The sequence below is a fragment of the Netta rufina genome (genome assembly GCF_964035555.1).
Source record: "Netta rufina genome assembly, chromosome: 23".
Lineage (NCBI taxonomy): Eukaryota > Metazoa > Chordata > Aves > Anseriformes > Anatidae > Netta > Netta rufina.
In genome coordinates this window covers 7,446,801-7,466,572 of record NC_140147.1, presented here as the reverse complement: position 1 = coordinate 7,466,572, position 19,772 = coordinate 7,446,801, and the positions used below count along the sequence as shown (strand labels likewise).

At 41.0% G+C, this 19,772-nt stretch overlaps 1 protein-coding gene across 1 annotated transcript in view; it reads left to right on the top strand.

The window, feature by feature from the left end:
• Nucleotides 1–3,054: 3,054 nt before the first annotated feature.
• Nucleotides 3,055–19,772, top strand: part of RLF (RLF zinc finger) — a gene marked incomplete at its 5' end in the record, with an annotated part of 59,512 nt that continues 42,794 nt past the window's right edge. The window contains 3 exons of the mRNA XM_084300687.1: nucleotides 3,055–3,267; nucleotides 8,063–8,217; nucleotides 15,163–15,244. Of these exons, the coding sequence (XP_084156813.1) occupies nucleotides 3,055–3,267; nucleotides 8,063–8,217; nucleotides 15,163–15,244 (450 nt within the window). The remainder of the gene's footprint in view (nucleotides 3,268–8,062; nucleotides 8,218–15,162; nucleotides 15,245–19,772) is intronic.

The window sequence follows — 19,772 nt, the reverse complement described above, 5'->3', positions numbered from 1 at the left end:
TCATTACCATATATTCCCTATTACCTGACACCTGATTTCTCCCATTTCCTCATTGGCTGAGTACTAGAGGTTCACAACCTATTCAACACAATTCTATACCATATACGTACAATTTAATTTGACCAACTGTTAATTTCTCCTTTTCCTTTTTTTTCTTCTCTCGTGACTAGAGGGCCCATGATTTTTGTTTTTACTCATTTCGTACTGCTCATCCTGTTTTTCTTAGCTATCCTCCTTTTGACAGTGGGACCTTCCCCTTATCTGCTTAACATACTCCCCACTGCTATGCCACGCAAACACTTTTGAATATGCAAGGTTAATGGAATTTTCCCCTGCAAAGACACAACTCTTTCTCACATAAGTGGTCTGGCTAGTAAAGACAGACGCAAAGAAGGTGTTAAGAACCTCAGCCTTTTCCTTACCCTTAGCAGTCATGTTCCCCCCTGCGTCCAATAAAGAATGGAGATTCTCTTTGGCCCTCTTCTTGCCATTAATGTACGTATAAAAACTTTTTGTTACCTTTGACCATAGCAGCCAGGCTGAGCTTGTGCTTGGCTTTGGCCTTCCCGATTTTTTTCTCTGCATATTCTGGCAACTTCCTTGTACTCTCCACAAGCTGCCTGCTCCTTCTTCCACTGGCCATAAAATCTCTTTTTCTCCTGGACACTCATCAAAAGTTCCCTGTTGAGCCATGCCAGTCTTCTTCCCCACCAGCCCATCTGTGTTGTAAATGCCTGAAGTAACTAGGAAAATAAAACTAACATTCACATTTTTAAGGAAAAGGTACAGCATTGAAGAGGTTTTCAGGGTAGGGCATAACTGCATTATCTGAACATTCCCTAGGCTCCCAACCTTAGATGCTATCACGCTGGGGAAACTTGGTGTGCTAGCTCTAAGGAACAGCACGGAGCGTAGAGTGGAGTGGAGACACCACGGCTAGGCTCTGTAATCAGATGGGGCCTCGATTGTTCTTGTGCACAAAGCTGCACTTTTTGCCACCCTAAGCCAAAGGCCTGTCATGTTTTGACAAATGCTGTACCCTAGTGTACTTTTTGCTCATTATAATATCATTATAATACCAAAACACACCTCCATCCCAAAAGCTACCCGCCTCCAAGGTGCGACCACCCCTCACTGAGCATGCGCTCTGAATTCCTCGGAGCCTATTACTTTAAACGGAGACGGGAAAACTTTACACCAATCATAACTAAGATATGCTTGACTAGAGCCACTCAAGCTCCACCTAAAAGATAGAAAATAATATAAATTGGCCCAAGAGAAAGGGGATGTTAGGGAAGATACCACTGTCGGAGATACCATCCCGAGGACAACATCCTTAGGACCTCCTGACTCCTGGGATCAGTCGACAGGCTGAGCCTCTCTTCCCCCCCATTGGGACGCCTTTGGGTGAGATCTGAATACTTGCTTATAAACCTCTATAGAGTCTTTGATCCTTTTAACGCGTTTATTTCTAGGCTTTGCACCTGTAACATCTGTAACACCTGCAACACCTATAACCTCTGTAACACCAGTAACATCTATAACACCTGTAACACCTATAACACCTGTGTATTTTATGCATACTAGCTTGCTTTGCAGACAGTCCCTATCACCGGCAATCCAAAAGAACCTGATTATCTGTTGCTGTAATAAACCATACTTGATTGCATTGTGATAACTCTCATTAAGTGCAACGAGGGTGAGGGTGGTTATCCGTGATAGTTCAGTGTTCTGAATCTAACCAGACCCCCAGGTGGTTAATGCATTTTTGGTGAATGTCCGAACGGACCCCCAGATGGTTAATACGTTTTTGGTGATTGTCTGAACGGACCCCCAGGCCGTTAATGCGTTGATGGTGAATGTCTGACTGGACCCCCAGATGGTTAAGGTGTTTTTGGTGAATGTCCGACTGGTTCAGTACCCTGAATCTGACTGGGCCCGTAACGGTTAATCAGCTACACCCCTTAACGCGACACCATCTTACGGCACAGGGTGACAGCCTGCACCTATACCTTGAAGACTTCCTTTCTTCCTGAGAAACATCCAGCCTTTCTGAACCTCTCTGCTCTTCAGGACTGACTCTCAAGGGACCCTCTCTACCAGTGTCATGAACAATTCAAAGTCTGAAACCTCTGGAAGTCCAAGGTAGTAGCTTTACTAACTTCATCAAGAATAGACAGAGGTGCTCTGTCCCCCCTGGTCACCTTCATGGCCCTCCTCTGGACCTGCTCTAAGAGGTCCATGTCTTTCTTACACTGTAGGCCCCAGAGCTAAATGCAGTTCTCCAGGTGAGGTCTCAAGAGAGCAGAGCTGAAGTGGAGAATCACCTCCCTACTGGCTGCATGCGCTTCTTTTGATACAGCCCAGAATACGGTTGGCTTTTTGGGCTGCTAGTGCACATTTCTGGCTATTTTTGTCTAACTTGACGTTATTCCACAGTTACATGATTTCTCTGCTGTAAGGAAAAGCTTTAGGTAAAAACTATTTGGCATTCTTATTGTTCCTGGATATTGGCTGGGCATGAGACCCTCAAGGGATTTCCTAAATTCATCAGTTTTCTGCTTCCAGTCAAGTGCTTTTAAACAAGAATTAAAACAAATACAATCTAGATTAAAAATTTGGCTCTCACCATTGCCCGTTATTATCTTTCAGATAACCTTACCCTGGAATTACCTAACACTGGGTTTTCTGCTTGTGCTGACTCTGGGGCCAGCAGCAGACGTTTACAGCTTCTCTCTGCGACCTCGTCCCAAAACGCAGAGGAACGCCGGTGCCCACAGAGCTGCCAGCCTACAACGGGCTGGCGTTGCACCCCCGTTTCCAAGCGAGGGCAGAAGAAGCAACAGACGAAGGACAAGCCCCACGACGCGACGCTCCGCGACGCTCCGCTCCCTTCCCTTCCCTTCCCGCCGAGGCAGGCTCCCGTCGCGGCGCGTGACGTCACTCCACAGGAGGCATCCACCCTGCGCCTTATCGGTGTCTAGGTTTCAGATCACGTGGACGGCGAAGAGCGCGTCTTGTCACGTGCGCGTCACGTGACGCCGTCCCGGGACGATGAGGTCAGTGGATGCGGATCACGTGATCCTTGCCTACGCGCTGTGGGGCTGGGTGCAGATGGCGGACGCTGAGGCCGAGGCGGCTCCGCGGCCCGAGATGCAGCGGCTCGTGGCGGCGCTCCGCAACCGCCTCTGGCAGCTGCAGACGGAGCTCTGCGAGCAGGAGGTGTCGGAGGCTTCCTCCCGGGCCTACTGCCGGGGCTTCTGCCAGGTACGGGGCGCGGCGCGGTCTGCAGGCCGCTCGTGGGGCCGTGGGCCCGGGGGCTCCGCTCGTTTCCCTCGCAGCTGTCGCGGCGCAGCGCGGTGCCCGTGGCGGCGCGCGCTGCTGCTGCCCGGGGCCGTGCGCGGTGTGTCTGGCGGCGCCCCGCTGCTCCCGGGGCCGAGTTGGGCTGGTGGGCCGGGAGAGCGCCGCGGTTGGGCCCTGGCAGCGCTTTGGGCCTGGGCAGCATGTAGAGCCCTCGGGCGGTTCTTGCGAGTAAGCGAGCTCTCTCGGGCAGCTGGGCCACATGGCGTTTTCTCGTTATGAGTTTGCTCAGGATCTAGACCTCAGATTTTCTGCACTTTACCTAGCCTGGCATGAAAACTATCCAGGCTTGGCTGAGCACTGCTGTGGAGCAAGCAGCACTTAATGGCTTATGAAAGCCTGCGTTCAACTTAAATCGCTAAATATGTTTATGGGTTCCGGTGATCTTGCCTGCATTTATTTTTTTTTTTACTGTGACTGTGAATAGTGATGTGCAACCATCAGCAATTTCTGAATCAAGCCACTATCTTTAAGGAGAATAATTGCACCTGATTAAAGTATTAGTGATGGAGATGACTTACTCATAAATAAATAATTTAAATGGGCAATTAGTTATTGTTTCTCACACACCATCGTTTACTGTAAGCTCTAAGGTTAAATAATTAAGTTCTGTTAGAGAACCTTTCCTGTTGAAACTGGAGATATTATGTTCTTAAAAAAAAATCTAGTTTTCCCACACCTTAGTTGATACAGCTGTTTGACATCTCTTTCTGAATAGCAAATAGCAAAATCAGATGCTATTTGTGACCAACAGTTTTACTGCTGCATTAGAGAGTGATAGTGTTCCATTTTTACATCTATAGGCTGTATACTTTGCCATACTCTTCTTTTGGGAGAATGTTTAGCTTATTGCTTATCGTGCAACAGACAGGCTTGTTAGGTTTTGGAATTCTTGCTTTGCAAACTGCAGAGTGCTGCTTGTACCTACTGCTGTCTCCCCCATGTCATGTATACTTTTAAGACTTCTGACCTTGTATTTATATGGGACTTCTTAAATGTGTTACTTTTTCTTTGTTTCATGTTTTGCTAAAATTATCTTCAATGCTATTTATTACATGAGAGCATTGAAACAAATATTTGGCAAACATAGGGCACAGGCTGTCAAGATGATCAACACATATAGATACCTCGTCACCCAGATTAGATTGACTGGTGCAGATGAAGCTGTACAGACACTTGATCAATGGAATAAAACGATAATGCTGGCTTTTATAATTAAAAATACCTATAAAAAGTACATTTCTTTACGTCTTTGTACTATTATTGAATGGTAATCTAACTTCAGAACACCATTATAGTATAGATAAAAATGGAAAAGACTTATCCTTGGGTTGTCATCAGTTTTGATTATCATGATTGTACTTGTAAGAGATCCAGAGGAAAATATGAAATTTAGACCTGCCACACTTCAGTGAAGTGTGAATTTGTGATGTCATTGTGCAAACTGCTGTGGGCAGAGTATAATTTTACATCTTGGTTTCTCCTCATAACTGAGGATGCTTGTGGATGTTGTGTGGAGTTCTAATGGTAAAATTTTAAAAATAATCTAAGGTCTTCTCCCTCTAATTGAAACTTAATACAAAGTTAAGTTGAGCTTTTTAACAGCTTTCAGAGTACCATTGATACCATAAGTTTATCATGCTACAGCAGATCTTGCCTAGAAAGAAACTCACTTTCTTTGGTTTAAATATGATCTGGGAATGTAGCTGTGATGAGGGATTGAAAAGAAGTATTTTAGGACAACATGAGATTTTCCATCCTGTGCATACATTTGTGTCATGGTTCTGCAGGGTGCTGTGGAAGTTACTGAGGCTGTCAGAGCACGACACATAAATAGCTTTCTTATGCTTTGAGCTATATGGATACTGTGTTTTGTTACATAGAAATTTGCACAGTCGTGTGCTGCTTGCTTTCTGGGAGTGATATTGGATGATTGTTTCCTCGGATACCTGCTTTTTGAGCAAGAGACTAAGGTGTTACTGTTCAGGATAACACAACTAAGAAACTCATGAAGCCTAAGTAGTGGATTGGCTCCACAACTTTACGTATTACAAATGTGATGCATTGTATGTTCAGATTATAAAGAACATCTCTATTGCATGAGCTCCAGAACAGTCAGCTAATGTGAACAGTTTGTGTTTGAGGTTGCTCTGTCACAAATACGAAGAACGGTTATCAGTAAGACAGAGCTTATAGGTAGGATCTGAAAGAATCTCATCTGCACATATGCAGCACCTATTGGCTTTCCAAAATATTTAAAGCTGACATGGTTGAGGACTGTCAATTGTGATCAGGTATGTTTAAGAAGAGGTTGAATTCTTTTTGTTAAACAGATACTTAAAACAGTAACAAGAAGTTAGGCAACTTGGATATGTTTAAATTAGTTCTGAGCAAGAAATTGGATGCTACACAAGAAATGCAGATAAGCAGGTATTCTACCATTTGAGGACATGGGAATCAATGCAGTATTGAAGATGTAGGCTGGTCTGTGAATTTTGCTGTAGCTGGTTACGTGCAGCCCCTGTTTTTCTCACCTCTCTCCAGTTAGATGGACAATTGTCATTGAAGGAGAGAGCATAAAGTAGCTGTGCATTATTAACTGGACTTGAACGGTTTGAATAATCTCTTTGGATAATAAAATCAGGCTGCAAGGCAGTACCTGCTCTTAAAATTGTTACTTGACTATTTGTTAAGCAAGTGTGTATAGTAAATATTTGACAAGTTAAAACTTTTCCAATTCAATCTTGTGTGTGTACTGCTGGGAAGAGTCCCCAGTGGACTACTAAAATTTCTATTATCTGTGAAATGACAGAAGAACTTCTAAGGGCTGCTGTGATATAATTACTGCATTTTCCTTACTTATCAGTACACTAATAATAATGTTCAAAACTACGTGTCTTTGAATTTCAAACTATTTAGTAAGTCTTTTACCTTGAATATGACTTGATTAATGCTGGTTTCAGTGTATACCTATTCAGGGAGAGCTTTCTGGTAATTGGCTACTCAACTGCTAATTCTAGCTGATAAAGAGAAGATTGCAATTAAGGAAATGTACAGTGTGTTCTAGCAAAAAATATGTAATTTTTTGGAAACATTCTACCCAATTTTATTGTCTGCATATGATCTAAATGTCTATCACAACTTTCAAGTACTAAATTGAGTATTCTTTTAATGGATGTATTTTTAGGAAAGTGAAGAGATTGCTATGTTCTATCTCTGCAGTCACTATGATAGGCTTGCTATTGGGTTTACTAAATAGATGATTTTACGATAGCCATCAACTACTTGAGTATACTAAGGGATCATAGCTTGACTGCCTTTGTAATTTAATGCTTTATATATGTTTATATAACTTGTCATGTTACTAAATCCTTTACAAGTTTGTTAGTGAAGCACTTAGACTAGTAACAAACTACTAGTAGTTCGTTGCTTCTGTTAGTGAGCTTTATGCGGTGTTTAAGGATGGTTTCTGTAAACTTCCAGTCCTCCAACCCCCCACTTCTTTAAAATTTTTACTAATGTGGGTTTGGATAGTTTATACTTTTTATTCATTTAGGAGTTATATTACTGAATTCCAAGAGATTAATCTGCAAAACAGTCCTGATTTTTTTTTTTAAATTACTATCTAGTAATCATTGACTTTTTCATTAAAGATCACACATGGTTGTCCCAGTCATGTGGATGCCTGTGATTATTTTTTCTACCCTAGGACTAGTGCTGCATAGTTAGATCACTGACAGGCATTGGATAGTTGTTTTTTTTTTTTTTTTTTTTTTTTTTTTTTTAAAAAAAAAAAAAAGGCATGTAGCCAGCTGCTTATTTCTTGCTGCTTTGAAAGCAGTGGAGTACTCTGAACTTTTTCCATACAGTCTTGGCCCTAAGACTTACAAAAATAGTCTTTTTGCCTTTTTTTCTGCATTGCAGCTAGCCTTAATTTGCACCTTGTTTGAGTTAGGAAGGGTACAAGGTAAAAGATGAATTGTAATTGGTAAGAACATGAGCTAAATAGTCTGGAGTTAAAGGGTGGCATGCCTACAGGGAAAGGATGTTACTTGTGAAGCAGGCTATTAGTAGAGCTTTGCTGTCCTTGGTCCAGTGCAATGCCTGCTCTCAATATTACTTTATAACTGGTAAGAAAATAGCATGGTGGTGATCGAAATTTTAAAAAGATGGGGAAGTATCATCCCTCTGCTATTTTTTTTTTTAAGTTTGATTTTCTTGAAAATGGCTGGATTTCAGTTTGCTTATTCAAATATGCCTGGGTAGGGTAGTATTGCTATGGTCAAGTACTAAAATCAAGGATAGTCTTGTATTTGGAAAATGACTGTAACAGTATGATCTAGATTCCATATTTCTCTTCTAATACCTTCATGTTTGCTGTAAGAGTAATATATGTATCCTTAAAATGGTACATCTGAGGTCATGTTTTTAATTGCCTCTTTTCTTCTGGATTCTCATTAGTAATAAACAAGTAATGTAGTAGTAATAGTGAGTAGTTTACTACTCAGTAGTAAACAAGTAATAAACAAGTGTTCCAGATGTAGTTCTGTCTTCATGGCAGTTGTACAAAAGAAGCCCTCCTTTGCAGTATAAACTTCTCAGTTCTAAGTTCTTCCATTGTCTATTGTCGATTGCATATTGATGTTTGTATTTTAAATAAGTTTATTATGAGAACTTTTAATGATAACTCATTTTCTTTCAGACACTACTTCAGTATGCTGGCAGTCGGGGTGCATCGGAACACGTTTTACCTTTTTTGGAAGTATATCGAATCTCCATCCAAAGCTTTGCTAATGCACGACCTTACTTGACCACAGAATGTGAAGATGTTCTTTTGGTACTTGGCAGGCTAGTGCTGTAAGTGTTAAGTTGGTACACTAATGCTTTAAAAAAAAACTATATAACAGAACTGTACTTTACAAATGAATGGGCAAGTTAATAAAATATGGAATAATACTTAATTTGACAACTGTGTTTAAGATTTATTGTCTAGTAAATATCTTTAGTATTTTTAATCATTCTACAAAACTGTACCCAAGCATCTTGTAAACTAACCTGAACAAGTGGTAAGGCTTTGTTCTTCTGTACTTGGGTAAATATGATGGCATTGGAAAGACTCTGTCCCATTGTAAATGTTCTGAAAATTACTTTTTTAATAGAAAAGGCTTAGTCTAGTCCAATAAACAGAAGTTTTAATGTTAGAGTTTCATGCGTGTATTAATAAATTATAAACCTATATTGCTTGCTCTGCAGTTGCTTCCTGTGTGTGTCCTCTCACCTGTAATGCAAAGTAGTTCTGAGCAGGTCCCTTTCTGAAAACAGTAAGCTGTTTTGTATTTATGATAGACTAAGTTGGACATGTGGGCTGTTGCTGTGGGATAGCCAAATGTAATTTAACCTGAGTTCTCTGAGTGTCTGTAGACAGATGATTTAAAGCAGAATGATTCTTGGATCAAAGAGGAGAACTGTTTTACTTTCTTTTTTGCAGTCCATCAGCAGAGTTGGGGTATCTTGTACTTCCTCATAGCTCGTTTTAAATGTAGAGATGCTATTCGTGATTGTAAATAGTGTAGCATAAGGTCGTTCAAAAATCATCAGTTACAGCCCTTAGCCTTGTCAGACCTTCCTTGGTAAGATTTCATTCAAAGGCAGGAAGGTGAAGACGCAGAGCCTTGACTATAATGATAATAGCATAAGAGTAATTCTGTCAGTCTTTCAGTGAGTTAATTTTTCTCTTATCAGTAGCTGGTCTGCTTTGTGATTTGAAGTCCAGTGTTCTTTTTGAGAAGGAGTTTGCAATGAACTCCTTGATCATACACTTGTTTTGTAATATACTAACTTCATTTATGTCAGTATTTCATAACCAGGTATCTTCATATAATGCCTAGATCTTTTTATTATTTTTTTTTGGAGTTAAGAGAAGATGTGAACTAGGAGTGATTTGTTATTTGTGATTTTTATTTTTTATTTTTTTTCCTTCTGCCAATGAGAGAAAATGCATGAAATCAGAAAAAAATGGGATCTGGAGGCTTAAGCTGCCAAATCACTTGGCTGATACCCAATACGCATTTTTTGCAAAATACCTTGGTTGTTTTTGCAGACTGTCCCTTTATAGATAGTGTTTTTATCTTATTGTATTATTATTAATTAGCTTGTGTATTCTTTTGGTTCCAATTCTAATTTCAAAAGTTTGTCTTTTGCTATCTCTGTACATAGAGTAATTCATGCCGGAGTAGTTTCTACGTGGTGTTTGTGTGTTTGTTTGTTTTTTTTTGGGGGGGGGGAGGAGGAAGGTGGTATGTGGCAGGAGTCCTAGTTCTGTGTCAGAGCTGCTTAACAAAATTGCTTTTCTCTCATTGAGGAAAAGTCAGAACATTCTGCTTCTGCTGACATGGTTTCTTCCATCTTCCAGTGTAAGGTACTTGTTTATTGCGGCTTGTATATTGTGGTGGAAGAGAGTAGAGGCTGGAATTGTCCATGTTGTTGCTGTGATTATACTTGAGAGGAATCAAAAGAAACTCAATGAGCGAGATCACAGCTGGGTATGCCATTTACCTTGTTTTGAGCTCTCCTGTGGCATTTTTTTAATATAAATTTCTAAGGGAGTGAGAGAGAAGGTAGGGCAGATTAAAGACAAAAAATTAAGTTCCATGGAGGAGGAAGAATATTAACTAGTTAGGGATGTGAAAGCGTATTGTTCTGATCTAAGTAGGAGTTCTGGGAAGCAATTGGGATTAATCTCAGCTGTCACACACATTCTTTTCAGACTTGAACCCTGATAAGAAATAATACAAGTAAGCTTCCCATTTTAAAACAGTGCTCTACTTACTATTGAAATCTTCCTTCTATTCCAACATCCCTCCTGGGTGAGGGAAAGGAACATCTTCCTCCTGACATCCTTTTCAGCTGGGTGAGTCATCAGTGGCAAAACTCAGTATACTGTGGCTTTCTGTGCCACTTGACCAGCTCAGCTTTGTGTTCATAGTAAGTGATGGGGGGCTTCTATGTAATGTAGAAGCTATGCCCCCCATAAGAAAAACGATGCTGATGAAGTGTGAGAACTTCTTGGTCTATTGTCTAACCTTGGGATACACAAGGAAAGCTTGGAGTGGTGACTGCTCTTGTGATTTGCAAATGCGTTAAAGAATTGAGAAGGAATGTTTTTGGTCATGGCTGTGAAGGAACTTGACTCAAATATAACTCAGACTGCTTGTTTCCACTGCTGTAAAGAACAACATGTCTCTGCCCCTAACGTTCTCAAACACTGTAGCATACTCTACTGTTTTTTCATGATGGCTGTGAAGGCACTGGTTTGAAAGGGAGTTTACCATTTCCTCATCTTCAAAAAGGTGTTTTATATTTTTTTCTGTGCTCGAAGTAGTGAAATGGGAGTTGATTAGACCAGTGAGTTTAATACACATTGCTCCCAGAAGGAAAGTCTTTGCTTCTCATAATACCTCCATGAGGAATCACATATGATATTCATATCTTTGTATATTTAACAGAGCATTTGTAATAAACTGTTGTAATCGAACTAATTAACTCAAATTTATCACTCTGCTCTCTATCATTAAGAGTTAATTAAGCTCTCAACAAATGCAGGATAGCTTCTGGCTACAGGTGAACTAGTACTGCTGATAATCTGATGTATAATTAGTCATCTTTTTAACTCTAAGCAGCTTGAGATAAGAGAAGTTTTCTAATACAATTTAAAGATGAACACAATTTTGAAAGCTTCCAAAGTATTTTTTTTTAATTTATCTTTAAATTCTTTAAATTTAAATAAATGGATGAGGTATAAAAGTGGTTACAGAATAATTGTTTACATATAATGTGTTTTGTTTTTTTTTCCTAGTAAAAATACTAGGAATAGTATACAGAATAAAGAAAATGAAATCAAGGAGAGTTTTGACTTAAAAGATATTCTGAAGTTGAATGTTAGAGACGGATGCTTTGTTAATACCAGAAACATTCAGGCACACGTTAATGTTTATTTGCAATAATTATGATTAAAATTTGGAATTAATTTACATGTAGGTAGATAACTGTGGTGGTGCTCGCAGAGTAGGGTAGAAAGGTTTGACTTCATGAAGTGATCCTGGTATTTTGATTTGTGGTCTTAGTTATGATACCTTAATTCCATTGAGATGCATGTAGTGTGTTTACATGGCAGGGTTTTGGTGGCGGGGGGCTGCAGGGGTAACTTCTGTGAGAAGAATTCGGAAGCTGCCCCGTGGTAGATGGAGGCTAGTTTCCACTGGCTCCAATGGGTCCCTGTCCCCGCAGCTGGCCAGAGCTGAGTCAATAAGTGATGTTGTTTGCACCTCTGGGACAGCATATTTAAGAAAGAGAAAAAAACTGCTGCGCAGCAGCGAGGGGAGTTAGAAACAGCCCTGTAGACATCAAGGTCAGTGGAGATGCCCCTGGTGGAGCAGGCTGCCCCCTACAGCCCATCAGTCCCACATTGGAGTAGATCTCCATGCTGCAGCCCGTGGAGCAGGTGGATGTGGCCTGTGGAGGACCACTGCCAGAGCAGATTCCGGGCCGGATCTGTAGCCTGTGGAGAGGGGACCATGCCAGGAGCAGATGACTTAGCAGGAGTTGCTGCCCGTGGGGGACCTATGTTGGAGCAGTTTGCTCCTGATGGATGGACCCACATCTTGTGCAGTTCTTGAAGAGCTGCTGCCTGTGGGAAGCCCCTGCAGGATCAGTTCAGGAAGGACAGCATCCTGTGAGAGGTATCCCATGTGGAGCAGGAGCAGAGTGACTGAGAAGGAGCAGCGGAGATGTGCTGTAGAATGACCACAACCTCCACTCCCTGTTCCCCTGTGCTGCTCGAGCGGAGAAGGTTGAAGAGGGTGGATGGGTAGAAAGTGTTTCTAGTTTCTTTCCTTTGTTTCTCACTTCCCTAGCTTGCTAGTAATAGGCAATAAATTTTACAAATCTCCCTTCTCTGAGTCTGTTTTGCCCATCACAATAATTGTTGAGCAATCTTCCTGTCCTTATCTCAACCCTTGAGCCTTTTGCGTAGTATTTTCTCCCTCTTTCCGTTTGAGGAGGGGGAATGAGAAAGTAGTTGTCAAGGAGCTTGGCTGCCCACCTAAGTAAAATCTCCACAGTGCGTCACAGTAAAGATAGATACAGGATTTGGGGGAGAGAAGTGCACACTGAAGTACTGTATAACAAAAACCCTTTTTTACATTGTTGGTTAGAAAACACGAAGTTGAGGAGAACCCCCAAACCCTTGTTCTTTAAAAACGCAAAGGAAAAAGAAGGTATTTAACCTTTGGTAGAGTAACAAGATGATACCATGCCTTTGAATTGTAGAGTAATGTTAGCTCAAAAGAATGATGCTAGGTTCTTTCTAAAGCCAAAGCTGTTTTGTTCAGTAGCAGTTGATTTCTTCTTTGGGAAGAATGGATGAGAACACAGAAGAGGAGTTACCAAAAGGATTACTCTGAATGGCCATTCCTCACTCTTGCCACTAAGGAAGGCTGAATGGTCTCTTTCCAGTTGAATGAGAGTCAGTTTTTCTAACACAATATTAAGACAATCAACTTGATTTTCTTGGGGGGGGGGGAACAGAAATCTGTAATCAGAATATCCTGGACATTCTTGTGGTTCAGCTGTAAGCTGTTATATGTGGTAGTTGTACTCCTAGAGCTTCAGATTTCTCATGGAGTCACTTTTTTGCATATGTTAAAATAGAGTTCTAAAATAGAGCTCTTGTGAGGCTTGCTATTACTGTTTTTGACACTCAAGTAACAGCAACCTGGGTGTAACTGTCTGGACTGGTGAATGAACTCTTATTGCCAGGCTTGAGTACAGTGGAAAAGTAAGTCCCAATTATTTCATAATATTGAGACAAATGACCTTTAGAATACCTGGCAGTTCTGTTACCCACTTTTTCTTGGGCATGGAAATGACAGGGATTTTAGAGTCTGATTATTTGAATAATGACTGAATGGCCGTGGGGAAGGCTATTCTTTTTTTCTGCCTGTCTGAAAGTGTTTAGAACTTTTTGCAGGTTTAAACTATTATTTAAAGGAACAGTACTGGGGAACTGTGAAAGCAAGCTTCTGAAATGTAAAAAAGGTAAACAAGATGGTAATTAAGTATTTTTGCATTTGATTTTGTTTACCTTATATCATAGAATCAGAATGTCTTGGGTTGGAAGGGACCTTAAAGATCTTCTAACTCCAACCACCCTGCCATGGGCAGGGATGCCACACACTAGATCAAGTTGCCCAGGGCCTCATCTAACCTGGCTTTGAACACCTCCAGGGATGGGGCGGCCTGTTCCAGTGCCTCACCACCCTCTGAGTGAAGAATTTTCTCCTAACATCTAATCTAATGCTCCAGCCCTCTGATCATCTTTGATCAGGCCCTCCTCTGGACCTGCTCTAACAGCCCCACATCCTTCTTGTGCTGGTGGCCCTAGACTTGGCTGCGGTAGTTCAAGTGGGGCCTCACAAGGGCAGAGTAGAGGAGGACAATCACCTCCCTCCACCTGCTGGCCATTCCTCTTTTGATGCAGCCTAGAAGGCCAACTGCCTTCTGGGCTGCAAGTGTGCACTGCTGGCTCAAGTCGAGCTTTTTGTCCACTAGAAATCCCAAGTCTTTCTCTGCTGAGCAGCTCTCAATGAGTTTTTCTCCCATTCTGTACTCATGTCTGGGATTTCCCTGACCCAGGTGCAGCACCTTGCACTTTGACTTGTTGAACCTCATTAGGTCCATGTGCACCCACTTCTCAAGCTTGTCCAGGTTATATGACTGTAGAATGTGGCTGAAAGCTGCTAAGGTATAACATTTTGCAAGTAACTCTTTAATGTCTGTCAAAAGTCAGAGGAGAGGGGGAAAGTCATTGGTTTTGGGTAGTAACCATTTTTGAACTCATGTTTGCTTTGTGAACATCTCTACCTTTTCCCCTTCCTGAAGCTGAGCTCAGGAGTATGTGGGAAGAATGAATGTGTTGTCCTGTTATGTCTTATATGTCATATTTATTATTTGGGACTGGAGGTTTTGAACCAGAATTAGCGTGAGTTGGAACTATTTTACAATGCAGGTGTACCTTAGAAGTTATTCAGTGTATTTGTTATATTTGGAGTCTTAGATTGGTTTTATTTCTTAATGTTGCCATGAGTTGCAAGAACACTTTAGCTGTGTGTCCATCTTGTGGTATCTCTACACATAGTGTCATAGTTGATGCACTTAGTTTGAATAGGTCAAAGTGTTCTGTATGGCAGCTGGATTTTGGGTATTTCATATGCCCAGTACAAGGTTAGATTACTCCCCCGCCCATTCATGAACAGTATAGGCAATAGTCATCCCATTGCTTTCCCACGTAAAAAAGTGATCAGTGTTCTCAATGACATTCCCCTGAAATGAGGAGGATATACTAAATGCAAAGTTGTTTCTCTTTTGTTTCTTAAAAGGGATAGCATTAGCCTGATGGTTTAAATGAAGGAATGTTAAGTAGATCTCACTTCCTCTTTTTTCTGTTTTTGGAAGAGCAGAAATAGTACAACAATCCTGAGCTATATTGAACAGACATTATTTGGTTATAAGACTAGAAGTTATCCTATCCTAGCGAGACTGTGCACGGTAAAAAGGAGTACTCTTTACTATGGCACCTAATGCCTGATTCTGAGGTTGTTGCTGACTTAACTGATTTGTGCAGTCAAAAATATTTGCTGCTGTCACTTCTTATCTGAATGTCAAGTAACATGTGCCACAAATGTTATTTATCATAAAAACAGAATTTGTTCGGGTAGCTTGCTTACTTGCCTCTTACTTTTTCAGGAGTTGTTTTGAGCTACTGCTTTCAATTCCTGAAAGTGAATTGCCACACGAGGTGTGGCTAGGATTCCATCAGTCTATACAGGTAAGTGTTCTAGATTTTTTTCTATTTTATGTGTGTATGTATATGTATTTATGTATTTATTAGGTTTTTAGATCCATATTCAATCTTTATTCAAGTTTAGTATCAAATATTTTAAGAAGAAACACATACAGCACACTTATCTATGTTGATCCCGTTAAGCATGCAATCTGAGATGTATGTGGAAGTGTCCTTTGAAACTGAACGAATAGCTGACTACAATGAAATTTTTGGCAGGTGCTGACTCTGAGCCCAGTTGCCAGCTGATACACTGAAAAGTTCCAGTCCGGGAGCAGTAGTTAACGGGTGCCACAGAGACACTACTGGGGTGACTGATGAGGCTGTATGAGGCTGTACATACATATATGTTGACTGATTAACAGTCACCATGTGCAACATGAAAGGAGGTTCACTGAGATGATTGCCTGAGTTGACTGAAGTGACTGACTGCATTGATCTTCATACTTCAGTTAGAAATAAAAATCAAAGGGCTTTCTGAGATGGCCACTATTATCCTCAGTTGTTAGTGGACTTACACATGATAACATCATAGACAGTAAGACCTGAAACAAGGAAAGCTGTGAATTTTTAGGTCTGTGTTTTTAATAAAATCAGCTACTGTTTTGATGCTTCTCTTCTGCCACTTCCCCTGAATTCCACCTGTTCTACATTGTGCCTTTCTTGACAGCAAAAATCTAAATGGACAGTCTATTTGCAACAACAATATTAGCAGCCTTGGGCTGACTAGCAAATTTGTAACTACACAGCAGCAACTACAGCAAGAGAAGCATAGTAAATCTTGATTTGTTTAATGGTTTTTATGAGAGTACTAGATGGAGTAATGTAACAGCTCTGGAGTACTGTTCTGAAGACTAAAGACTCACAAAAGCCTTTTGTGAAGATCTGAGTAGTAAGTTAGTGTCCATACCTGATGTGAGATTAACATATTAGGATGTATCTGTAATTCAAGTGATTCTCAGTAATGTGTCTTCTAAGGTGGTGGTGAAACAAGCTAATTACTGTTCCTACACTGGAATGAAGATAGTTACAGTAGACGATGTAGGAGGAAGAGATGTTTTCAAGGCTTCGGTCTGAAAGTACTTAAGTGTCTGCAAGGACTTCAGCTCCTTATGGAGCTGAAAGATAGAAATCATAGAATGGCTTGGCTTGGAAGAAACCTCAAAGATCATCTAGTCCCAACCCCCCTGCCACGGGCAGGGATGCCACACACTAGATCAAGTTGCCCAGGGCCTTATCCAACCTGGTCTTGAACACCTCCAAGGATGGGGATCCATAGCTTCTCTAGGCAACCTGTTCCAGTGATGTATTAAGGCCTTCACCTTACAGTGAAGAATTTTCTCCTAACATCTAATCTAAATCTTCCCTCTTTTAGTTTAAAACCATTCCCCCTTGTCCTGTCATTATCTGACTAGGCAAGGAGTTGCTCTCCATCTTTTTTTGTAACTCCCCCTTTAAGTATTGAAATGCTGCATTAAGGTCACCCCAGAGCCTTCTCTTCTTCAGGCTGAACAGCCACAGCTCTCTCAGCCTTTTTTCGTAGAAGAGGTGCTCCAGCCCTCTGATCATCTTTGATCAGGCCCTCCTCTGGACCTGCTCTAACAGCCCCACATCCTTCTTGTGCTGGTGGCCCTAGACTTGGCTGCGGTAGTTCAAGTGGGGCCTCACAAGGGCAGAGTAGAGGAGGACAATCACCTCCCTCCACCTGCTGGCCATTCCTCTTTTGATGCAGCCTAGAAGGCCAACTGCCTTCTGGGCTGCAAGTGTGCACTGCTGGCTCAAGTCGAGCTTTTTGTCCACTAGAAATCCCAAGTCTTTCTCTGCAGGGCTGTTCTCAATTAGTTCTTCTCATTGCTATGTTTATACCAGCAGGTTCCAGGACCAGGTGTTGCTGCTAGTGTCTATTAATCCTAACTGATGAAATTAGAAGCTAGTATTGTCCATGAATACTTCTTCAGTTGGAAGTGAAATTAAACCTTGAAGCAGTCCTTGTGCAGACCTTATCACAAGACCTCTTGCCCCTATGACTGGATATTTACTTGGTCCTTGTGGCTGGGGTGCTGCTGCAGTAGTTCTGAAGATGCTGATGTAGAGATTATGAAGGAGCTTCTACTTGATATTTTAACTGCAGTCAGGGAAATCACAGGTGCAGTAACTCTTCAGTAGACTGAAGATGAATAAACCTGTTACTTCAAACTGAGAGAAACAGACTAGTAGAGCTGTGAAGTTTTGCCTGTAGCAGACAGAGGCGGAGGTGATCTGTGACTGGTGACTTTAGGTGTGGACAGAACTCCTTTTCCTGAAGTGCTATGGAATATTTACGGTCATGGCAACATTAAAAATAGTTGGTAGGGGCACAAACATAGTAGTAGAAAGAAGTGTGGTAGGTAGAGTTTAAATCCCAAGGCTTTATCAATGTTTATTAGCACTCAAAAGAGAAGACACCAATGCTTTAAATTGTGAGATTCTCCTACTGGCTGCTGTAGTTCATAGTGGACACACGTTGCAGCACCCCAAAAGTAATTTTGGAGGTATATCAGTTTATTTTGACAATAGAGTTATGCCATCTGTTATACTTAGTCCATAGTTATTAGCTGTGATGTTGCAGAGGATAGGTCTGTTCCCAGTCCATTTGCTTTTGGGGAGGCCATAAATAAGGTTGGTCAGCAGAGGTTTGTCTTACGTTAGGGCTGGTGGAAGAGGCTTGAAATTTACTATTTCCAACGTAACACTTTGCATCTGTAGAATCCTAGATTAGGGAAGTTGAGGAGCAAGCTTGCCATACACTAAAGTGAGCCTAATAAGTTTGTAAGTGGTGGTCTAGAATCGAAACAAGATGTACTCTTATATTCAGTGTGGGAGGGCAAATATAAGCTTTTCCCTGTTATAACAGAAGTTACTAGTCAAAAGTACTGATTTATATCAGTTTTAAGAATTGTGAGCTTTTGACTAGTAATTTTTAGAGGGAGGGATCTGCAAGAAAAATTTTTGTTTCCAAGCAGAGTAAGTTTTAAGGCGTATTCATGTGTGTTTTCAGATTTCTGACACAAGTGATCAATATTTCTGTCAACAGAAGGGAGACTGTTAGTCAGGACTTTCTTGAGGGTGAATATGTTGGAAGCAAACTATTAAATTCCAGGGGTAGGGTGATGCAAGATGAGATCTTTCATGTCAACTTTTAGAAGTAACAGAAAATTCAAGATGTGCGGCTACTAGGTGTGATAATATACTCGGCCTTTTTATTGAGTTTTTGAAACTGTGGCTTCAGAATTAAATGGTTGCCTAACGTTCCCATGGTTACGATAGTGGGCAACATTTGTGAAACATGTTAGTACTATTAAACCCAGACCTTGCTGAAGAAGTTTCTGCATTCTCACAAAAAGGTATTTGTAATGAAATTTTGAAGTAGCACTCCAGCAGAAACTTGAGAACAAGTACACCAAAAATCACTTTCAGCCTGTCACATTAGAACTTGTAGGGTCACAATCCATGACTGTGTACACGTGCTAATCTCTAGACAAATCCAGTAGCAAAGTAGCACAAAACTGACATGCTAGGACATGCCTCAGATCAGTATATGTTAATTTTCTTATTCTTTCCCTGACAAAAAGGGCAGGTGTGGCTGATGAGGGATGTAACTCCGAATCTTGCACCAGCTGGAGGACAGGTGTTTTCTTTGGATCTGACTGCAGTTACTGTTACAATCTGCACAGGTAGTGAGAGTGTGTGAAACTTTCTCAGGAGTGAAAAAGGTAAAGCCCTGGGTTTCAAAGCAGCAAGATGTAGGGGCTGTCTTCAAGCTGCAAATGGAAACAATGATGTCCAGACTAAAATGCTATCAAAAGTTTTATTTGGTGTCTGAACCTGTTCTTTCTTCCATTCTAAATAACAGCAGCTATGCCCTGCAGTCCCTCATGAGTCCAATTTCCCTTGCTTCTAGGAAAAATTAGAGGCAACCTGTGATTGGTAATGTATGAGCTTGCATAGCAGAAATCTCAACATGGATTTTAAATAGTGACAGCAGTCAAAAGGATGTGGACACAAATGTGCTTTAAAATAAGTCTAAAAAGATTGGAGAGTTGCAACAGGGCCATTGATGAAAGTAATCTGGAAGGGGATAGTGTGAGAAGTACTGTGGGGATGGATGTGATCTGACTAGTTGAGGAAGATAAAGTTAAGAAACTTAAATAATTTTCATAACTGAGATCTGCTAGCTCCATCTTGCATCCTGAAGCCCTCGTACAAGGGAAGAATTGCTGTTGAAAAAACTCTATTTACATTAGTTGTCTGAATCACAGATTGTCATAAATTGGATAGATAGCATTCTTTTCAGTAGTAGCACTTTACTTTTGTCCGAGTTGGTTATTGGGTTGTATGATACTTTTTGTCAACTACACCTTGCTCCAGAGGTGGTGGCAAATAAGTGTGGTATGTTCTTACTCTGAGACAGTGGCTTCTCGCTCATCTAGAATGTGAAACTTGATAACAGAGAGGAGCTTGGGATAAGTATAAT